At 39.6% G+C, this 14,086-nt stretch overlaps 1 protein-coding gene across 1 annotated transcript in view; it reads left to right on the top strand.

Moving 5' to 3' along the window:
• The window catches only part of LOC101893325 (uncharacterized), a 33,212-nt gene extending 21,396 nt beyond the window's left edge, over positions 1-11,816 (top strand). Inside the window, exons 4-9 of the mRNA XM_059119830.1 lie at positions 5,696-6,015; positions 6,077-6,272; positions 6,347-6,697; positions 8,600-8,632; positions 8,709-8,942; positions 9,012-11,816. Coding sequence (XP_058975813.1) covers positions 5,696-6,015; positions 6,077-6,272; positions 6,347-6,697; positions 8,600-8,632; positions 8,709-8,942; positions 9,012-11,302 — 3,425 coding nt within the window. The 3' untranslated portion in view covers positions 11,303-11,816. The remainder of the gene's footprint in view (positions 1-5,695; positions 6,016-6,076; positions 6,273-6,346; positions 6,698-8,599; positions 8,633-8,708; positions 8,943-9,011) is intronic.
• Positions 11,817-14,086: the final 2,270 nt, after the last annotated feature.

The raw sequence follows: 14,086 nt of genomic DNA on the forward strand, positions 1-14,086 counted from the left end.
CAGTGTGAGTTTCTACCGGACAGGGAGGACGAGAGAGAGTATCGGCTACAACATTTTCTTTTCCAGGGGTATATCCAAATTTTATATTAAATGATTGTAGCTCTAGAGCCCACCTTGCTAAACGCCCTGTTGGTGATTTTAGTGAGAACAGCCATCTTAGAGGTTGGTGGTCTGTAAGAACATTTATAGTGGAACCTTCAATGTATCCCCGAAATTTCTTCACAGCCCAAACAACCGCTAAGGCTTCTCTCTCCGTAGTCGAATAGTTACGCTCGGCAGGCTGCAACAAACGGCTGGCATATTCTATGGGGTGTTCATCTTCTTTCTCCCCCTGCATCAGAACTGCTCCAAGCGCATAATCGCTAGCATCGGTTTTTAAATTGAATGGCTTATCTTCACTGACTTGTTTCAGGATTGGAGGAGACGACAACATCATCTTTAATGTCTCAAAAGATTTTTGCTGGTCTTCCCCCCAAATAAATTTTGCGTCTTTCTTTGTTAATTTAGATATTGGTTTCGATATATTAGCAAAGTTTGGGATAAAACGTCGGAACCACGAACAAGTTTGAAGAAAAGACAACACTTGCTTTATATTTTTCGGGCGTGGTCTTTGCATAATAGCGCTAGTTTTATTCGGATCTGGCATCAGTCCTTCGGCCGTTAAAATGTGACCAAGATACTTAACTTCTGACCTGCAGAAGAAAGACTTACTACGGTTAAGTTGGAACTTGAATTTCTGTATTTTCTCGAAAACCAATTTTAAATCCTTTATATGACTCTCAAAAGTTTTAGAGCATATAATAATATCGTCTATGTAAGCCAAAATTAAAACTTGTGGCAGACTGTTTCTGAGTTTATCAATAAGTCTTTGAAAAGTTGCCGGAGCATTTTTGAGTCCGAACGGCATTCTTTTGAAAATATAAATCCCAAACGGTGTAGTAAACGCAGTTTTGACCATGTCTCGCTCAGCCAATTTTATCTGCCAGTAACCTGATTTTAGATCTAGGGTTGACATGTACGACGTGGCTTTAGCTGCATGTAATAAGTCATCCATACGAGGCAAAGGATATTTATCAGTTACTGTGATGGCATTTAATTTTCTGTAATCTACGCATACTCGGATTCCTCCAGTTTTCTTTGGAACAATGACGACAGGAAAAGCCCATGGCGATTCCCCTTCTACAATAATGTCCTTTTGCAACATGTCATCAATCTCTATTTTTAGTTTTTCTTTCATGGCTGGGGAAATTCTGTAAGGAGGACATGATATGGGAGCATTATTACCCGTATTTATATAATGTTCAATATATGGGACCGTATCCATTTTGTCTTCAAAAATTTCCTTTACATTTGTTAACAATTTTTCAATGACTTCTTTCTCTTGTAAGGACAAGTTTGTTCCTTCATCATCCTTCAGAACGAAATCAAACGCATTTAGTTCAAAAATGTCAACTGAATCCCTTCTTCGTTTCATGGGAGGAAATAATTTGGAATCAATTTGTGGCTGATAGTTTTGGGGAACAGAGTCTTCAAAAATTCGATTTATAGATCTAGGCGAGTAATCTGTGACGTTGTTAGAGGTGGTTGCATTGTTTTGTTCGATCAGTGATAAATAACTATTTACTGCATTTTGATCCTTTATGTTGGTATGTGTTATTGGTATCGAACGTATTTCACAAGGGTTATTCATTTTAAACTCGAAATTTTTATTGGGCTCATCTTTGAAATGCCAACATCTATCTGCCAGGTCCAAAACAATATTAGCTTGTTCCATAAAATCTATTCCAATCAGTGTTCGGTTATCTTTAGCTTTGGGTAAACATATAAAGCGTATTTTCCTGAAACGTTTTCCAATGAGAATTTTGACTATTGTGGAAAATACTGTTTCCTGCCGAGGTATTCCATCAGCTAAAATAATTTCTGCCGAAACACTTTGAAATTCGACCTTTCTTTCCTTAAGCTTTTGAAAAAGTTTATATCCTGCTACACTGGTTCGGGCTGCCGTATCAAAATACGCTTCGCCGTCCATACCATCTATATTGATCACAACTGTTGGTACGTTTCTGCCCACAATGGTAGTGGAAAGGGAATTAAAATCCAATTTTTCTGGACTATTTATTGTGTTTTTGTTTTTGTTGCAGTTTGGGCAATTCGCTCTAAAGTAGCCAGCTGCACCGCAACCGTAGCAATTTATTGCCTGTTCTCGTTCTTTGGTATTACCTCTCCTGTCCGATTCTATCTTTTTGTAGCATGTATCAATTGTATGATTTTTCTTTCGGCAAAAGGAGCATCGAATATTAGGTCTTTCAAACGATTCGGGCCTCGGTTTAGGCATATTATTTTCTTCACGAAACATTTCAATATCTCTAGCCTTATGAAGCAAATCTTGAAACGTTTTTACATCATCTCTAGATAATTTTTCCCTTATGAACACATTAAGTTGAGAGAAGATTATGTTGATCATAGTCTTTTCTGACAATCTATCAGACAGTTGAGCAAAAAGTCGACGTTTTCGACATATAAATGAGTCGGTGGATTCAAGAATTTTCTGCTTATCCTGCGTTATTTCTGCAAATATACGCCAATCGGGCTTTGGGGGAGAAAATGCTTTGCGCAAAAAATCAATAGCCATATCAAAATTTTTAGCCTCATGTTGGACTCCTTGCCACCATGTGGATGCATAACCTTCCAATAACAGCGGAAAACTTGTTAATGCTAAATAATCCGATACATTTTGGGCCTCTTTATAAACGAGTATTGTGGCTATGAAACCTTCCACTTTCGTCGTGTTACGGCCACCGTTAAATCTTGCACTACAGTTAACAAAAGTGGTTTTTGGTTCTGTTTTTGCATTAACGTTATTCATAAGTTGATGAAATTGGTCCTGGGTAAGTGTAACGTTTACGGGGTTGTTGTTAGAAAGGCTACTATTATCGACAATTGTGCTAGTTTGTGACATAGAAGATTGAGCTGACAATATGACATTCGGCGAAACATTTTCGTTACGCAATAGCGGATTCGGTATGTCATTACCAGGGTTTTGTGCAACATCCACATTTTGCGCAGAATTAGGGTCACTATTTGATCGGATTGGAGCAGAAAATTGACTTAAAGGAGCTACATTAGAAGTATTTGTGGTGGTACGTGGACTTCTCCTAGGTGGATTTGATAAATCACCATTTGAAGGCGATGCATGATTATTGCCTGAAGTGTTTGGCGTGTTTCTGGGGCTGCGACGAATCATCTCGATGTAATTCTTTTGTACCCACAAACAAATAAAACAAACAAATCTCCAAACAACAACTACAAACTGTAACAACGTCTTCAAATTATGTGGATTTTTATAGTTGGGCGCCAATGTAATATGAGGGGATGAGCATGAGATGGTTCTGCTTTCGGCTTATTACAATTACTTTTATGAAGAGGCTGAACAGACGTTTTCCGTCAAATTCGCCTACTTATATTTATGTGAAAGAATTCTTGACAGACGTTATACGTCAAATCTGAATATCTTCCAAACGTAATATTATTTATTAAGGAATATAATTTTATAATTACTTCCCCACTTATCACCAATTAAAAGCGGGTATGTTTATTTTATTATGTCTTTATTGAACAAGATTCGCAAGCAGAATGCCAGAATATCGACAGATCATCGTTACTTATAGGAATATTACAATGTAACAAAATAAAGTTAACGGGATCAAAATAAGACAAAGAGAAAACATAAATGGATTACATGTTGATTTGTTGTTGCAAAATTACGAATTGAGTGTTTCATTAACAAATTGAGTGAAACTATAATTATAGCAAAATGAGATTTTGTCAAATGAGTATAATGGAAATAATAACAATCATGATCATAAAAATAGCAGTGATATAATTAAAGTAATTTCATTTCAATTTAATATGATAAATTAAATAAAGCTATAGTGATGTGAACTAAAATATATTTTGGATGAGAGTCAGCACGTTACAGTATTAATTTTCCTTTAGAAAACCAACAACAAAACCAATGTAGAAAAATAAATTTCCTTTTGTAGTAGTTGTATCATTCTCCTCCTCTAACCACAATTTTAGTTTGATGTTTTGTTTTATATTTTTTTTTTCTGTAGAAAATTCATTTCATTAACCTTCCCTTTACCACCTAATTATCATGGATCCCACTAAAACCAATTAATAACATCTCCAAAAATTAATCTGCATTTAATTATGCAGATATTATTAACCAAATATTTTGATTTTTAAACATTTTTGGCAGCAGTAAAAAAATACTATTTTTAGTAGTTCATATTTTTTTTGGCGTAAAACTGTAATTTTGTGAATATCCCCATTTACAATTTTATTTGGTAGTTAGTATCCTTTTTTAGTTTTTTGTAATTCCAATACTAAATGGTTTGAGCGAATATCCCCGCTCAGCTCAAATAGCTTAAATTCCAGTAGTTTTGTTGTATCCTTTGGTATTTTGTTTGTTGTTTCATGTAGTCCACCCAGAATTGTCTACATAACCCTGATATCCCCCCTCAAAAAAATTTTCAAAATCTAAAATAATAAATTGTTTTCATTTCCTTATCAATATTTATCTCTAAAACAAAACAACTCTGTAGCTTTACTACTAAAACTCTAGCGGCAAGCAACAAATATTTTTTTTAGATGCCAGCCAACAGCAAACAAAAGAAAATAAATTAAAAGCCAAAAAACAAAATTATGCCAAGCAACCGAAATAAAAACAAACTGAAAATCAGCCACAAGTACGCAAGCGCCAGCCATTTAAATGCAGTAGTAATCAAAACTCAGTTATCGTCCATCTCTAAAACCAAAAACCAAAATCAAAACCAATAAAACAGATCGCCACAGATCGTTTCGACTTGTAAATATTATTCCTCTCTCTCTCTACTCCCCACCACCACAACCACCTCCACCACCACCACAAACAAACAAACCCCCCCACCACCACTCAAAACAAAAACAATATACCAAAAAAAAAAAACAACAACTAAGCAAACAAGCAATCCAAACCAAAAATTGCTAGTTAATACCAAACACTTTTTTATGCTCTCTACTCCTATTCCTCCACCTACTCCTATTCCTACTCCTCCACCACCACCACCAACTTATCCTATACCTAATACCTGTCTTTTTTCCTTATCTCTATTGTATGTATCTTCTTTGTATAATATGTAACCTGTATGTTGTCAATGGAAGTTCTAAGTAGTACTCGTACATAAACAAAGCTTCGCATACTCATCCCTTATTCCCCTTTCCCCTCCCCAAAAAAACAAAGCACCTCTCCAAAACACCTCCTTACTACCTACAGTTTAACCCATCTAAAAAACACCTCCCTCCTCCCCCACAAAACCAACGAAGAAGCATTTCCTCAACGAAAAACCCCTTCGAAAAAAGAAGAGTAATTTTCCCCCCAAAAAACCTCCTCCCCCACCACCCGAAAACAAATATCCTGTGCTTTTCCTTATGCGAGCAGTGTCAGTGTTGTTGTACTTTTTTTCTTCCTCCAGATCATAAAATTTCCTCATTTTCTCAAATCATAGCTGAGGCTAGGGCTGTTAGGTTTATATCCAGTTTATATAGGATTTTTTTCTCTCTTACTCTGTTTGATACTCATTGACCTTACCCTTACCTTAAAAACAATACAAAAACCAAAACCAACCTCTTAACTTAACTACCCAACCAAAAGACGCCTACCGTTACGGATATGACATCGGCAAGACCGGCAATTTCCATCACGAGACCCGCGGTCCTGATGGTGTCACCTACGGCTGTTACGGTCACATCGATCCCTACAAAGTATTGCGCGCCACTCACTATGTAGCCGATGCCCATGGCTATCGCACAGTCACACCCATGGAACCTGTCGTCACCTATCCACCCACCAACGATCCCAATGTCAAGAGCACCGGTGTGTTGCTGCAATGGGATGAATTGTATTTCCCCATTGGTTGTGGTAAATTCGAAGGTGGTGTACGCCCCAATATCCCGTTGATCTTTGTCGATAATGTAAGATGGCCGTCGCGGTGCCAAAGAATTAGAAATTTTAACCCCTCATCATGTATTGTAGAAACCCGTTGCTCCCGGATTCTCGAGCTCATCGAATTTGGTATTCAAGGGTTCCGATCAGAAGAGTCCCCAAATCCATAGATACGGTGCCGGCAAGGGCACAGGATTATTGGATGATGGTGCCTCCCGTTTGCAATCGTCGTCGAACCAGGTTGTGTCGGCACTGAAGCCTGGCAGCTACAATACCGGAAATTACAGTGAGAGATTTTGAAAAAAAGCGAAAAAAGCAACGTAGAATGGAGCTAGAACATGGTTTGTTTGTGTGTTACAGATGGCGGTGGTGCACCAGCTGCAGTGCCATATGTTCATGTGACTGGCGCCCAAGGAGGACATGGTGGAGCCGGTGGCAATGGAGGCAATGGTGGCTTCGGAGGTAATGGCGGCTTTGGACCCAACGGTCCAAATGGTCCCAAGGGTCCAAATGGTCCCAAAGGCCCCTTCGGTCCTCCTGGCCCACCTGGTCCACCAGGTCCTCCCGGCCCAACTGGCTTTGGAAAAGGATCGGGATCGGGAACCCCAGGAAAACTTGGTCAAGGCGCAGGATTCGGCGGCTCATATTCAGGCGGTAACCTAGAAGGACAGGCATCGACCGGTTTTCCTGGGGCCATCGGATACACCCAAGGTTAGCATACATACAAGTCAATAAATCAAACAAAACGGAGCTTGGACTACATCTAGATAAAGAAAAGAAAAAGATAAATGAACGAACGAAATCATACACATTGTACATAGTAAGCCGAAGTTAGCCGAACGGACCCTTAGGCCTTTTATATCTTATTTTATATAACTACTACTATGTTTAAGAATAAAAAAAAAATGCTTTCAAGCTTGCCGCGGCACCTGGATCATATAAGAACTAACTAACAAATGTGCATTTGAAACCAAACAAAAGCAACAAAAAAATTCTACCGAAGCACCATACTTTCAGTTCTAAAACCTACCCCAAACCAAATATATAAACATACTATATTCATTTCTCTTCCCGATACCCAAACCTGTCCTTTTTTTTTATCCACCACAATTTCCACATGCACACACACACACCACTACCCACACTAACCTAAGCACCAAAACGAAATCTAACCGCTGCCGGATCCACTGGCTATATCTCTGCCTACCAACCTACCTACCTACCTATGTCTTGCTGGACCATGTAACCAATAGCAATATTAAGGCTATTAAAATATACTCTTGTATGTATCTCTCTCTTATATATATGATGTGTAACAATGTGTGTATGTATCCAAGCTCCGGTTCAAAATAATTTTTATTTTGTCTTTTATTTTAGATAGGAACTAAGCTATTTATATTTTGTATTTTTTTTTTTAAGAGTTTGTCTTTTATTTTCAGCTTGAGAACAGAATTTGTAAAAAGAAAAACAGAAATTGTAAAATTGTTGACGACGCACAGACAAAAAAAAAAAAAACCAGGACCGTAATAGCACCTTAGGGGACCACATAACTCTAGCAGGGATTATATCGTTTAGGGTCACTTTTCCAGGCACTGCAATTTTTTTTTTTGTTATTTTTGCTCAAGCACACTCTTGCATAAGAATATTTACTCTCTATATCTCTTTCTCTCTCTTCCTAAATACATATATATTCTCACATTTTTTATATAAATCTATAAATGCCTATATATGCCGATGGTTTTAATGTTATTGGGACTCTGTTCACTTTCCCCCTTGTTTTTTTATTTGTCTTGAGGTCAATTTTCGTTTTCTTCAATACATGGGAATCATGTGTTATATTCTTCTATATATATTTTATATAAAGCACCGAGTCCCCCTGAATGCACAACCACAACCACAACAACAACAAAAAAGAAAAGAAAAAACAAAATCATAAGCTTCTTCTCACCTGTTCTCAGTACACAAACACACACACACACACACATGCCTATGCACACTACACTTGACAATTGTTGCCCACAATTACACCCAACTCACATTACTCTTGAACTTCTCAATCACTTTATTTATACCTCACTCTCTCTCCCTCTCTCTCCCTCTCTCTCTCTCTTATTTTCTATTTTTTTCTCTCTGGAGTATCAAATTTGTTCTCCAGCTCTTGGTAAATTAATCCTGCACTTTATGCTCCATGCTCCATTCTCTCCTCACCCCACCGGAAAGCCTTCCTTCAGGGCTTTTACTAACCCATACCCTTGGAAACGGGAAATTGTCTTTATTTTTTGGACGGTTTACTTTTTTTTTGGTCAAGCTTATGGTGTTGGGCTTATGCTTTTTTGGCTTACTGTAGGTAATGGGTAACCAATAACCAGTATTCAGTATTTGTAGTTTAATCGACAATAATGACGTTTAATTTTTTTCTTGTGTAACCATAACCTACTTAGTTTCGTACTTAGTTTAGTCCAATAGTAAAAAAAAAATCTTGTTATTGTATTTGTAGCCGTAAAGTAGTCGAGTAACCGAATAACCATTACCATTTTCTGGCAATTGAACTAATTGTTTTTCTTTTTTGTTTTTCCATTGTCCTACTTTTTTTTTTTGCTTAACCCAATTTAGATAATGGTAAATATGAAGATGGAAGATATAAAGGTAAGTTGAACTTAAGCCCCTCTCCCCACCAATGGACCTGGATGATAATTATTTGTGAAATTTTTGCTTTTTCCAGGCATTCAAGAGGGTAAATATTATCATGATAATTCTGGTAAATATGTTCACATTGAAGGACCAACTGGACCACCTGCACCACCATATGTGCACGTAACTGGCCCCAATGGAGGTTATGGCGGTAATGGCGGAAAGGGCGGTGAAGGCGGACGCGGTGATGGCGGCGGCAAAGGCCCCGGCGGTCCAGGCGGACCTAAGGGACCCGGCGGCCCTAAAGGACCTGGTGGACCAAAGGGTAAAATAAAATGACTTTACATTCGCCAATAACACCACAACTAACTTTTCTTTGTTCTCTTTCGAAAAGGACCTCCCGGACCACCTGGACCCCCAGGCCCACCCGGACCTGATGGACCAACCAAACCAGGACCCGGTGGCCCATACGGACCTCCCGGCCCACCCGGACCACTAGGCCCAACCAGACCAGGACCACCCGGCCCACCAGGACCCCCAGGCCCAACCAGACCTGGCCCACCAGGACCTCCAGGCCCCACCAGACCTGGCCCACCAGGACCACCAGGCCCATACAGACCCGGCCCACCTGGACCACCCGGTCCCACCCGTCCCGGCCCACCAGGACCTCCCGGAAAACAACCCCCACCACCACCCAACGGCGGTGACAGAGGCTATCTACCACCCAAAAAAGATGATCCCAGGGAATCGACATACCAGAACAATGGCTACTTGCCACCAAAGGGTAACAATCCACCAACTAGTAATAAGTTCGAATCATACTCTCTAAGCATCAATCCACCAACACCACCAGCCTCGGTCAACAAACCGACCGCTTTTGTGTCCAATTATACGGTGAATAGTAATGATGGTGCACAAAAGAAGGTCACAACCACATCCACCACATATACCACTACCACCAATACCAATAGCAATAGTAATAGCAATACCAATACCTATACCAATAGTAATAAGTCAAATCAATACAATAGCAACAACAACAACAATCAAAAGAATCAAAATAATTATGATGAGAAAACGTTTGATCAAGTACTAACCTATATTCCCCCTTCTTCTTCCACTCCCACTCCCACATCCTCCTACCACAACCAACAACAACACAAAATCACGACTACCACTACCACAACGAACCAAAACGCCAACAACAACAACAAAAACACCTACAATATTATTGGCAACTCAAAGGTCCCGGACGTCGCAACTGAAAAGGACAAGTACTTTAAGACCCATACAACTACAACGACGACGACAACAACAACAAATCAAAATGGTAATAATAACAACTACAAAATACCAACAACAGGTTTGAATATTGACAAGACCACAACAACCACATACGGCACGAATACTAACAAGGACCGTGACAGTAAGGTGACCGTGACAACAAGCACTAACAACTACAATAGCAACAACAACAACAAAGTTACCAGTGGCTATTTGCCGCCACAAACGGCTGGCTATGAAAAGGTGGTTAGCACCACCTCAGGTGGCGGTGGAGGCGGCGGAGGCGCTAGTGGTTTTGGTGGTGGCAACAAAATCACCACCACAACCACCTCGATCACCTCCGGCAATACCTTTGGCGGTCAACCCTTCCAAAAGGTAACCGAAAAAGTCACCGGTAACTATGTTAGCAACAATGCCTTCATAAATCGCACACCCGAACAAAAGTTCCAAACACAAACCCAAACCCAGACCTACACGCCCACGGTGACCGTTAGCAAGACACCATCCACACAGACACAGGTGACCCAAAACAAACAGACCATCACCAAGACCACAACCACTAAGACACAACAGACAGGTACCGCATATCAGCAACAGCCACAGAATGTAACATTCCATCCCACTCTTTCCCAGACAACAACAACAACAACAACTGCGAACAATTGTGCCTGCCAAGCTGACAAGGCTCATTCATCGACATCCTTCAACTCCAATAGCAATCCTAGCAGTTCCTCCTTTAACTCCTTCAACGCCAATCATTTCCAACAACAATTCACGACCGGAAGCGGCTTTGCTGGTCAGGCTCACTTTGGCAACATAATGAACTCGATGGCTTTTCTGCAACAAATTCCCGTTGTGCCTCAAGTGCCCGGTTATCCGGCCTTCTATGCGCCCGACAAAATTCCCAAGGGTGCCATTATTGCCTTTATGCCCGTAGTCATTTTGCCCGAAGCGGCCTATGCCAATTGCCAAGAGAATTTGAACAATAAACAACAACAACAACATGCATTTGATCCCTTGCCCCTGGGTGTACAACCTGCCCCCTTCCCCTACGGTTCTAGTTTGAATTCGATATTCCCCGGTGGCGGTGGTGGCCGCAAAGATCAGTGTATGTGTCCCTGTTCGTGTACACAAAATATACCCGATCACAGTCACAAGAAACGTGAAACCGATGCCGCTGCCGCCCCGGAAGACGAAGCCACAACCGTAGAAGAAGCTGCTGGTTCAAATGCAGAAGCGAGCAATGTTGCCAAGGAGGTAGAAGAAGTCCCGGCATTAGTTGTTGAAAAGGATCTGAAACAATCGGACGAGGTACAATCTGTAATAAACAATGGCGAGGACCAGAGAGTTGCAACTGAGACAAAAACTAACGATACGACAGAAAGCGAAACGACCAATTAAATCTAGCGCTAGCATAGCTGCTGAAGACGACAACACACGACGTTTGAGTAAGGATTTCCCCCCCAACGAACTCCCATCCCAATCCCGTCCTGTTCCCGTTTTCCCGTCTTCCTATCCAGTATCCCACTCCCATGGCCCAGATGTGTCTCGCCCTAAATGCAATCAATCCCAGCCCGTACAGATCCTGTATCCCCTACATCCTGATCCTGTTCCTGATCCTCCCACTCCTACCTCCTCCCATACTCCCAGAGTTCCTGTTCTACTAACTCGAATGCAAACACATTTGTTTAATTTTTAATTTTTTCTGTTTTTAACATTAAATCGCTCGCTCGCTTTGTAAAAAATGTTCTCTTTCTCTCTAGCCACACCCCCTTTTTATTTTGTTTAATTGTCATTTATTATTTTTTTATTATTATTATATGCTTGTAATTATTATTATATTATTATAATTTGTTACTAAATCTAATAAGTATTCGAAGAAATGAAAATGCAAACAAACATCTATAAATATCGACCAGCATTGCAAAAAAAAAAAAAAACAACTACCATTTTACCACCTACCAACTATCACGCCCCCGGTCAGTATCGATGCGACAACGCCATCATCAAAACGAAGGAGATTAAGCTATTGCTCTAAGTCTATCTACCCTATCTACCTAATATCGTATTTAGAAATGTGAAATGTTGTTCATTATTGTCTACGTAATTGTATTTTAAAATAATTTTTATTTTTGTTTTATTATCATTACCATATATTTTTTTTTAATTTCTAGATAATAGTTTTTATTTAATTCAAAAGAAAAACAACAAAAATCCCCAAAAAAAAAGAGAATCTACTTCATTAATAATGAAATCGCAACGTATTTTTTTTTGTTAATTTAATAGTAGAAGAGGATGAAGAAGAAATTCACATTTCTTCGAACGACGAAAAACTTGAAAATGCAAAAAAATAAAATTGTTCAAAAAAAGAAAAACAATGTAAAAATGCAATTGGTGTTTTTATTTGGGGTGGGGAAGGGGGGGTATGCAGATTTATGCTTCAGATACATGGAGCATAGTAACAATAAGCCTAGTTGATTAAATAAATGGTGGGGGCCGCCATAACAGCCGACGGTCGCTCTCAGCTTTTATTTATCGATCGTGGTATCAGAATAAATGCCGAATATTATCGCGAAAATATTCTGGAGGGTGTTTTAAAGCCTTGCGCACGCAAACATTTTGACCGCAGACCTTGGACATTCCAACAGGACTAAGCACCCGCCACCCAAGAATGGTTACAAAATGATCTTCCTCGCTTCATTTCCAGCGCACAATGGCTACCAAAAACTCCGGATACCAATCCGTTGGACTATTGTGTCTGGAGTATTTCGGAAAGCAAGGCTGGCACAAAAAAATAATTTCATCCCCTTAATATTATGTGATCATCTTCCCCAACAATAGGCTTCAATACTGACCGTAACTCCATGCAACATTTATCGAAAATTGATTACAAATTAACATGGACCTACGGACTAAGACCACAGATAGCTGGATCGACTCAACTTGGGGAGTTAGGAAGATTGATACACGAAATTTTGTTACAAATTTTTGGCAAATCAAACTTATGTTTAGGGTATAATAGCACACCGAAATTATATAAAATACGAAACTGGTATTTAGGTACCATAGGCTGAGGTACAGCTGTCGACAAAGTTGATGAGTCAGCTCGTGATATTTCCTTCCTTTGTTAACAGAAATAACAACTATATATATATATATATATATATCTATATATATATATATATATATATATATATATATATATATATATATATATATATATATTAGAATAAGTTTAGATTTGTTCGAATTCTGGCCATCAAACGGCCAATGAAACCGTCACACGCTGCCCGAATGTTGCTCTGCGGTTTATGCCCCATTCCCGGCGAAGTGCTTGCTTGACGTGATCGACACTTTGGTATTTTTTAGTGCCAACCTTGCTTTCCAAAATACTCCAGACACAATAGTCCAACGGATTGGTATCCGGAGTTTTGGTGGCTATTGTGCGATGGAAATCAAAGCGAGGAACCTCATTTTGTAAACATTCTTGGCGCGTGCTGAGTGCGTTGATGCTGAGTCGTGTTGGAATGTCCAAGGTCCGCGGCCAAAATGTTTGAGTGCCCAAGGCTTTGATACACCCTCCAGAATATTTTCGCAATAATATTCGGCATTTATTGTGATGCCACGGTCGATTACACACGATCATTTTGTTTGTTTACAAACTGCTGGACAACGAATGTTTTCTCATCGGAAACAGAGAAAACCAAATTCGGCAGTTCACCACTTTCGGCCAAGCGAAGCAACTTTTTATCTCTTTTGAGTCTATTTTCTTTCTGTAGCGGTGTAAGTTCTTGCACTTTTTGGAATTTCAATGGCTTTACCCCGAGCTCATTTTTCAATATTTGCCAAATGGAATATTGCGATACGTTCAGCTCACGAACCATTTTTCGACCACTACGATGCGTGTTTCGATCAAGTCGCTTCATTACTTTTCGAACCATTTCTGCTGATGTTGCTGTTTTCTTCCGTTCACTTCCTTGAAGTCGGGCTACGCTACCAGTATCATGGTAACGAGCGATGGTACGAGGCACAAAAGATTTATTCACATTTAAGTGCTGGATTTCTCTAACGATAGCCCATTGTGGTTTTCCAGCTAAATACAAAAAATCACACTATCACGCTTGAATTCCATCACGAATAACTTTTTTCTGGAAAATTCTCACCAAAAAATTCTCACTGGAATAA

This window comes from Musca domestica, unplaced genomic scaffold (genome assembly GCF_030504385.1).
Source record: "Musca domestica strain aabys unplaced genomic scaffold, Musca_domestica.polishedcontigs.V.1.1 15, whole genome shotgun sequence".
In the NCBI taxonomy this organism is placed as follows: Eukaryota; Metazoa; Arthropoda; class Insecta; order Diptera; family Muscidae; genus Musca; species Musca domestica.